At 44.8% G+C, this 9294-nt stretch overlaps 2 protein-coding genes and 1 non-coding gene across 11 annotated transcripts in view; 2 read left to right on the top strand and 1 right to left on the bottom strand.

The window, feature by feature from the left end:
• LOC130523562 (NACHT, LRR and PYD domains-containing protein 12-like) overlaps positions 1-9294 on the bottom strand; it is a 669815-nt gene that overhangs the window by 581433 nt on the left and 79088 nt on the right. For 6 of the 9 annotated variants that reach the window (XM_057028881.1, XM_057028880.1, XM_057028882.1 and 3 more), the window contains one exon: positions 347-406. The exons of 2 other annotated variants lie outside the window; for them this stretch is intronic. In XM_057028881.1, the coding sequence (XP_056884861.1) occupies positions 347-406 (60 nt within the window). Of the gene's footprint in view, positions 1-346; positions 407-1578; positions 1600-9294 lie in introns of those variants that run through there. One more of the 9 variants, XM_057028885.1, reaches the window with a different exon arrangement.
• Positions 6003-6121, top strand: LOC130525055 (5S ribosomal RNA). The gene has a single exon (XR_008950336.1). It is a non-coding gene; the product is annotated as a 5S ribosomal RNA (ribosomal RNA).
• Positions 7696-9066, top strand: LOC130523594 (golgin subfamily A member 6-like protein 26). Its single transcript, XM_057028957.1, has 3 exons — positions 7696-7734; positions 7883-8797; positions 8893-9066. The coding sequence occupies exons 2-3, from the start codon at positions 8120-8122 to the stop codon at positions 8968-8970; spliced, it is 756 nt and encodes a 251-aa protein (XP_056884937.1). The 5' UTR covers positions 7696-7734; positions 7883-8119; the 3' UTR covers positions 8971-9066.

Raw genomic sequence — 9294 nt, 5'->3', positions numbered from 1 at the left:
GTCCCAGTGTGATAGGATGTGCTCCCCCCTCTCACTATGAAACACATCTCTATTAGTCCTTTGATTTATAGGATGAAAGAACCTGATCAAGACTCAATATTGTTCCAGCATTTATGTCTGAATTCATCTTTCAGTTTAAACCTGATTCTTGTTTCTAATCAACAATATTCTCATTAAGTCTGTAACTATATGACTGTCTGAGGTTTAAGTGTTAAACATCTCCAATAATAAACTCACAACCTGCTGCTGTTAATGTGACTAACAGCTGCCACACAAACACATCATCACGCTTTAGTTTTCTTACATTTGGCCTGAACTTCTGAAGTTTATTCCTCCATCTTTGGACCAGTCACTCTTCAGGGACACACAGCTGGGCACTGTGGACTCTGCTCTGTCCTCGTCCATCCTGAGGAAACATCAGAAATAGTGATGAGACTGTGATGAAGGTAAATAATCTGTAGAGGTTGTAGTTCAATAATCCCAATTCACTGCATTTTTATCAAACAGAAACATTTCTAATCCATTCTGGATAACAACTGAATCAATAAATCAATGATGTCTCTGTATCATTTTCATGTTTTCAGAGTTTAAGCTGCTTTTTTTAACTGTTCCCTGCAGTGAGAAAAGAACTGGCACCTTTTCCAGCCCCTCATCCTGCAGCACTGAATGTGCTCTAAAGTTCTTTCCAGAGCAAACGTCTCTGCACTTGCAGCAACATGTTGTAGTCATGGATCCGTGAGGAGAACCGGATACAGGAAACGCCCCCACTTTGATCCCAAAACCCAACTGGTGGCCAACGGTGGTCCGGCAACGACGGGGACGCTGGTCCATCGGGCCCACAACACTGGTTTTCCACAGGCCAACATGGTGAAAGGACTGTCTTCAGCTCAGCCACTAAATTATCTGGTGCTACATAAACGTACTAGTCAGGACTTTTTAACTTCCCTCCTTTGTTCCCCTCTTCAATTATTTCTATGATCCAAGTCCTCAAAGATCACTGCTCTATTTAAAATAGATGAAAGAAATGACACCCACTCCTGCATTTCTTTCACAGTGGTTCCACAACATAGAACAATAAACCACTGTGAGAAAACGTGCAACATGAACCCAAAATCCTGTTGGTGTCCTGTGATCCTGTGTGGATTTATTTAATTATTTTTAAAGTTTATTGTCTTAAATAATACCAAAATATCCAGCTGTAACCTGGACTGTTGAACAACTCTAATAACTTTATGAGCTTTTCACCTGTCACAAAATGTCGCTCTTCCTGCTTCGTCTGAACAGAATAGTTTCACTTTCACTTTTAAAACCTAATCAACAGCTTTATGGCGTATATATTACTACCATTAAAGCATTCTGGGAGGGTTTAAAGTTCTTTTAGGATCAGTAGCAAAGAGCAGAAACACAAACTAAACTTCACTTAGAAAGACTATTCAACTATAACTAAAGCCAGACTATAAGAATGTTAAATAAGACCTATTCATTTATAATGCATAATGATGTTTTGTGCTAAAACTAAATATGAAGTCTAGTTGAATCAAATCTTGATTTTATCTCCAAACACAACTGTCCACTCACCTTGTCGGTCTTCAGTCTTCCTGCTTAGTCTGAAAGGAATACTTTGAAAAACTGGTTTGTTGGGTTCCCAGTTTCTGGGACCGTTGTTGCTGGTGTCTACCTGCAGGGGGCGTGGAGGAGCCGCTCATCAGCCACAGCTGGCCCCGCAGACACACGCACCTGCGGTCTCTCTTCAATCTCCCGTTAGATTTAAGGACAGAACTCCCGTCTGCCAGCGGCGGAGTGTTTTCGGCCTCATCGCCAAACCCTGACTTCTGTGGCTTGACTATTTTTGAGAGTTTTCCTCGCGGACTTGTTTTGGACTCTCTCGAGGTCTCTCCGCCTCTCTGTGAACGCGGACCGAACTGTTCTTGTTCACTTTAAAATAAAGACGCTTTTCGGACACCATTCTCCGCCATTATTCAACCTGGTTAAATAAATAAGATTTATGATGCTTGACAGATTTGAAAGACTTGTAAAAGCAGCATATTTCTGCAGCCCTGGAGTCCAGGAGGAGCAGCAGAGGTCAGAATGTGTCGGAGCGCGTTAACTATTGTCTGCAGTTCCACGCGTGTCCACCGGGTGGCGGTAAAGCACCACATGATATTTCTCCTTTTTGGAACTTCTTCAGCTGCGTTGAGCTTTAAATCTTCACCTGTCGCTCCCTTTAAGCTCTAAACTTTGCGGTTCTGTGTGTAGTTTGTTGGTTTAAATATTTTTGATGAATTCTGATGAAAATGACTGAAACTGTCAATGGCCAATAGAAAGTTCGTCCATTTTTCTATTGTGTCACACATTTTCATTATTTATTGTCATTTTTGGGTCTAAACTGGACCAGTTCTGTGAGCTGTTTTGCTTTTTCTGTGCACCAGATGTTCCAGGCAGGTTCCATCATCGGACACAGACGGAGACAGGTCACGTGACAACAGTCAGCCTTTAGTTCTTTATTACAGGAGGATCTGGTTTATATACAGACACGTATCTGCAAAGTACTAAAAAGTCTACATCCACGCACACGCGTGTATTAAGTGTTTATACACATGTGTGCGCGTACGTGCACACTGTATATTCATCTAATAACTGTTAGTTTCTAAAACACCAAAGTAGAGTCACTGAGGCACGGCTTCACCTCCTTTACACCGAGGTTTCCCTGAGCAGGTGTGATGAACTGTTGCAGAAGGAAAAGCATGGAACATGTTAATAACCGGACACAACAACACTCAGGTTTATTGTCTGACGGCATCAGTGTCTCTGGTTGCATCTGTCTGAGGAGCATTGTGAAACCAGGAGCAGTGTAAATGAGGGGGGGGCAGTGAGTGGATGCTGCATTCATCAAACACACAATAGTCAGAAGAGAAGAAGGAAGAACAGAAGCCCGTGTTCCTCAGTGTTGGTGTGGAGACGCCTGTTTGGAGGAGCAGGAAGCAGGCTGGACTCTTCCAGCTGGCTTTAATGCCACTTCTCTTCTGAGAACCTCCCAGCAGCTTTCTCTCCACCATCTTTTTACGCTGAAGGTTTTTGATCATTTCAGGTCAGATGTTCTTGGACTGAGGTTAAACATGTTTGTTCTTGTGCTCGGAGCGAACCGATGATCCTCTAAAGTCAGGCATCCTAAAGGTGGATGTTTTCTGAGGCGTGGAGGCTTTAAAGTGGCGCTTTTACCCACTTGTCCTCGTTCTGTTGGAAACTTGATCCAAAAACCTTTTCTGGAGCTTCATGATCTGCTTTTTTGAAGGAATGAAATGGTTTCATCAGCGCTGCCGGGGGCTGAGCAGGCTTCATAAATCTGAAGCTCTGAGATCCTTTAAAGATCTCCTGGAATCAGCAGATGGGGGTTTGATCCAAAACTGTAAGAATCAGTCAAGCTATCAAATCTTGACTCAGTCCAAGCGTGAACCAGTCCATCCAGAGCTGATTAAGGCTCAGCCAGGAGGAAAGCACGGCCTGGGGGGGTTCATATGGAGCAGGCACACTCTGGCTCTATTGCTACTGAAAACAGCCCTTCAGCACAGCAGCCTGGAATACAGTTCTGGAGAACACCTGTTCCCAACAGAACCTGTTTAAAACGGGACCAGTAAAGATGCCCGGCGTGACCACGACCACGGGGAGGGGGGGGGGGCAGAGACAGGCGGTAACGCCGCTGCCCACCGATTCACCTGGAAACAACAAAAACCCCAGCAGCTTGGACCCAATATGGCAGCGTGTTCATCAGAAACGCTCCTCAAACTCATCACTGACTTAAAAGCACCAAAAAGCAGGTTTGAACTGCTCAGCCGTCCGTTTGAGGTTGAGGTGGAAAGCTCAGCACCAAAGCTCCAAATGGAGGTGATTGAGCTCCAATGCAGTGATGCCCTGAAGGCAACACATGGGGCAGTGGGTGCTGCGGAGTTTGCCCGTTTCCTCCCCGACACACATCCAGGCTGCTCCAACGTTGCCTGTGTTGGCAGCACAGACCTGCGGGAACAACTGCTTTCTTTGATGAAGCTGAACAAAACATCACACAGAAGTGGACTTCCTGCTGAACACCTTCACTCAGTTGTGAGGAGTTCCTCAGCTCAGAGCCGGACCCCCAACATTGATGAACTCGTCCAAAAGATGAGACACCACCAAGTATCAGCCTCAAACAAGTGAACATTAAGCTGCAATAACACATTTACAATTATTACTCAGCTCAAGTTTAAAAGTTAAAGGTAAATATTTTTCACTGCACATGTGCCTTTTCCTTGAAGAAAGTGTTGTTTTTGCTTCATAGATTTTTGCACTTTATGTTATTGTATTTCAATCCAATTATGTTCTAAAAATATTTCAGTTGAGTGAATGATAGAAAATTGCTGTTATAATTTTTTTCTTTGAAGTAAATTTAGCCCACTTTTGCTAAATGAGAAAATCTACTGATGGTGCCTTGAATAATACCGCTTCATTCATTTAATGTTCATGTTACGGGGATTTTTATAGAAAGCAAATTTGTCTTTTGTGCCTCTTGAAAATTAAAAATGACTGACAGAGCCATGAGAAACTATTGCTTTATTTATCTGATCATATTGTAAAATATTTGTTAGGTTTTCAGTTGGTTCAGTTTGGTTCACTAGAGCAGGGGTCACCAACACGTTGCCCGCAGGCACCCGGTCGCCCGTCAGAACCACATGAGTCGCCCACCGGCCTGTTCTAAAAATAGCTCAAATAGCACCACTGACCAATGAGCTGCATCTAATTTATTTTGTTTGCTATTCTTGTTTAAATCACACTTACACATAAACTGGAAATAACAATATATTTAAAAAAACTTACTGAACTTACTGAACTATGACCTAGTATAGTTCAAAGGTCAGTATGATGCGCATGACCAAAACGTAGCGTCTACGCAGATCGCTACGACCAAACAGCCTAGCGGGCGCAGCCAAAACGAGGAGATGACTGACCCATAAAAAGATGGCAGAAAAAAGAAAGAAGACAGATCATTTTCACCACGAAAGTTTCTTTCTCCACAAGAGAAGAACTTCTCACTCTCCTGCCCCTAAAGACAACTACGAGGGGAGTTGACATATATAACGAGGGGAGTTGACACATATAACGAGATGAAGGAGTTTTTGGTGGAGAAAAAAGTGCCGCTGGAAAAGCTGGTATCAGTGACGACAGACGGGGCTCCTGCTATGAGCGGTCGTCGCAAAAGCCAACTCAAGGCGGCAGATTCCTGAATTGAAAACAATATCTAAAGAACTCAAGTATCATACTAACAACACTAATATTCCATCTGTCTATCCCCAACTGAATTAACTCCACACCTATCTCATCAGATTATTTGTAACAGAATAAGTAGATAACGTAGCATTTCCCTGTTCATATCTGCTACTTGCAATTTAGAATTTGTCAATAAAACTATGCTATGACACAAACTACAGTTTAATAGATGGCTGTGCTCCTAAAAAGAGCAGCATTTGTGGCTCATAAACCTCACAGACACTGCTATGCTCTTTAAACATTTTTATGATCGTGAATTTTTCAATCAAATATCTTCTCTTTGATAATGCCCAAAGCTGGATTCGAACTCTCCCTCTGGGGTCTTCAGGAGGTTTCAATCAGGTTGTCTGTTACAGCAATTGTCAACTGGCCCGCACCGGCCCGGGATCGATTCCCGGCCATGGCACCGATTCCCGGCCATGGCACATTGCTTTTAAGTTGATTTCATTTATCGGAGTTGAATCTTGTTTGATTTTTTTGAAGGCGTTTCACCTCTCATCCAAGAGCCGATCTACGCAGATTTGATGATATGACGCTCATAGGCTATATAGCCTTTTCTTTTTGGGGGGAATGGATTGGAGGCTGCTCCAACATTGAGGTTTGGACTGTGACAAAGCAAAATGGACAACCTCCACCAGAATAAGTGTTTCAAGAAAATAAGTTTGAGTGTATTAACTTCAAAAGGCCATTTTCTTGCACCTGCTCTCGCTTACGGCCATACCACCCAGAGAACGCCCGATCTCGTCCGATCTCGGAAGCTAAGCAGGGTCGGGCCTGGTTAGTACTTGGATGGGAGACCGCCTGGGAATACCAGGTGCTGTAAGCTTTTTGCACTCTTCCACTGGGTCAGCAGAGGCCGCCAGTGTTCCTGATAATTATCTAGCCCAGGGGTCGGCAACGCAAACTGTTGAAAGAGCCATATTGGACCAAGAAAACAATAACAAATCCGTCTGGAGCCGCAAAAACTGAAATGCCTTATAATGAAGGCAACACATGCTGTAAGTGTCTATATTAGCTTTATTAGCCTACTATCAAAATGATAATTAGGCTACAAATACATAACGAGCATCCTGGAGAGAATGACGCACCACGTGACCACTCTGCTGTACGGTGGTGCTTTAAGTTTAACTTCCATTATAATGAGATGTGGAGATGTATTTATTATACAAATTTTTACAGCATTGGAAAACTTTAAGAATGTTTGTCATGTTTTTCCTCCTACAGAAATTATATTAAAACAAAAAATATATTCACACATCTTTTCCCTATATTTGCTAAAGCTCCAGAGAGCCACTAGGGCGGCGCTAAAGAGCCGCATGCGGCTCTCGAGCCGCGGGTTGCCGACCCCTGCCGTAGACCTTCCAGTTGTGGGCGACACAGATCTCACATTGGCATCTGAACAGTACCTCTCTTCTCTGGAGCAAATACCTCATAAAACTAAAGAATTCCAATCTTCCACGACCAATAAGGTAACACCTATTACTGCTTTTTATGACCAGTTTGCATCCTCAGTCACAAGAATGTTCCTCTTGATTGTGGGGTTAAAAAAACCAACTAGTCTGTCCTTTTTTTCCTCAGACAACCATAACAGTAAACAATGTAACACGCTTGCAGCTGTTTGAAGATGGTGGAGCTGACTGCACACTGTTGGCGCTTCACCCCTCCGGTGACCCAACACAAGGTCCGGAACCAGACTTGTGATCCCCATCAGACGTGAAAGACAAGCAGTAAAGTGTCGTGTTTTACAACTCAGTCTTGGCTGTATACCTGCATGACGAGTGGTGGCCAGTGGATGATGTATTACGAACCACAGTCGAATCCAGACGTGGTTTGTTATCGGTAACAGAGCGTCTTTACGTCAGTGATTAACAAATTATGCTTCTTATTGTTTAGTAAATTAACTGGCCTGAAATGTGGAGGGGTAAAAGTACAATGAGGAGCCTGGAGTTAAAGTACACTGCAACGGAAGATAGAAACTGGATCAACTGGAGCCTCAAAACTATGTGAAAGGCAACAGGAACATGTGAATGTAGTATTTTTTGGTAAATATAGGACTTGTGGGAACAGTTGGTCCTCCTAAATCAGTGTTTTTTCCTCTCCAGGTCCAGTCGATTGTGGAGAGGGTGATAGTGTTCCTGCTCAGTCGGGATGTGGACAGATCTTTGGATGAGACCGTGTGTTTCTCCCTGCACCCCCGCACCGAAAGCTGCAGCCTGTTGTGGGGAGAGTCAGGCGATCGGCTTCTACACGGTCAAACACAAAGGTGTGATGGTGGGTGTGGGAGGGAAGCGGCAGTTTTACAGTCTTTCACAGAGAAGGTAAGCTCCAGCTACATGTATGGGGCAGACCAATGGGTAGGGATGGGCGGGGCTTAAAATGTGTATATGCTCTCACCGCCAATGCATTTAGGCTACTGTCCTGATTAGTTGGATCTGCAGAGTATGTACTGGAAGCCAATAAATAAAATTCCTGAACAACATTTAGGGCTTGTTGTTATTGATACGCTCCGTAAGGTATCCCAGAGGGGGCTGCTAAATAAAACACCTGATTATTAAATTCATGTTTCAGCTCCCGTTTTTCTTTTCAGGCAGCCTCTGGGACACCTGGAGTGGTCAGGGCTACTTGCTGCCTGGGTTTGGACACGCCTGGTTCAAAGCCTGACATAAAAGGCACAACATCAAAGACTAAAGCTCTACTCCTAAACATAAATCCTAATATACTTAAACTATCTACTTGTGTTAGTGAAACAGCATAACAGAATAACATAACAGAAGCTGCTAAAGTGATCTACATTTTAAACAAAAAAGTAAGAACAGGAAGACCAATGGAGAAGATACAGGAAGAGAACAAAAAGCTGCTGAGGTCAGTGACGGAGCTTCAGCATGAAGTCAGGCAGCTAAAAGAACAGCTGGCTGAGAAGGACGAGCAGTTGAGCCGGAGCACCAAAAGGCGCCAGATAAGAACAGTGGCTCATATGGACACCCTGACCCAGCTGAACCAGGCAAGGGCTGATCTCACAGTCAGCCAAGACAAGTGCTCTGATCTGGAGGAGAAGTTGCGCAGTGGAACCAATGACAGCCACCAGAGTCCGGAGCACGGAGACCACGTAGAGCTCTCCAAGAAAGAAGAGGCTCTGAAACTGCAATTCTCAGAAAAAGAACAGCAGATGGAGGCGTGGATGAGGCAGAGGCTCATTGGCGTGCAGGAAGAATTCCAGAGGAAGCTCCTGGAGGAGAAAGAGAAGGACCAGCGTGAGATGCGTGAGAGAGAGGAGAGGCTGAGACAGCAGCTTGAGAGAGGGATGAGGGAAGAGAGGGACGACTGCTTGAAGAAGCAGCTGACCACGTTGATCGAGTCCTGGCAGACCGAAGCTCAGCGCTGGAGAAAACACCAGTCGGAGCTGGAGGAGAAACTCCACGAACAAGAGACCCTGCGCAAACAGCAAGAGGAGGAGAGGAAGCAGGAAACTGAGCGCTTCCAAGAGAACTTCCAGCAGCTTTGGGTAAGCAGCCGCAGATTTGTTTGTCCCGTCACTCCTGGTTTTGGAAGTTTAAATGTGTGGATGTGAAAACTAAAACCAATTCCTCCTTTCAACAGAACTACATTGAAAAGAAGGAGAAAAAGAAGAAGAAGAAAGGGGTCTGGAGCAGGATTCTAAAATTTTGGAAAAAGTGAACCCCAACACTTTTCCTTGCTTCCTGCCCTCAGTAGTTTTCCACTCTACCTGTCAGCCACTCCCACCTCATCAGGCCAACTCCACTCACCTGTCAGCTCCGCTGCAGCTCATCCCAGACCCCCTGTCTTCATCCTGCCCGCCTCGCCTGTTCCCCAGGAAACTGCCTGCTTCCTGTCTCCGACCACGCACTCTGCCTCCGTGGCTCCAGCTATAATCTGCTTCCCCGGCTTCGACTCCTCTGCCTGGCCTCGACTCGTCTGCCGCTCGCCCCTCATCGGTACCTCTGCCTTGCCGCCCGGCTCTGGACCCCTCCCCTCGGCCGT

This window comes from Takifugu flavidus, chromosome 4, assembly GCF_003711565.1.
Source record: "Takifugu flavidus isolate HTHZ2018 chromosome 4, ASM371156v2, whole genome shotgun sequence".
NCBI lineage: Eukaryota > Metazoa > Chordata > Actinopteri > Tetraodontiformes > Tetraodontidae > Takifugu > Takifugu flavidus.
The sequence above is the reverse complement of the archived record's forward strand: the minus strand, read 5'-3'. Positions and strand labels throughout refer to the sequence as shown.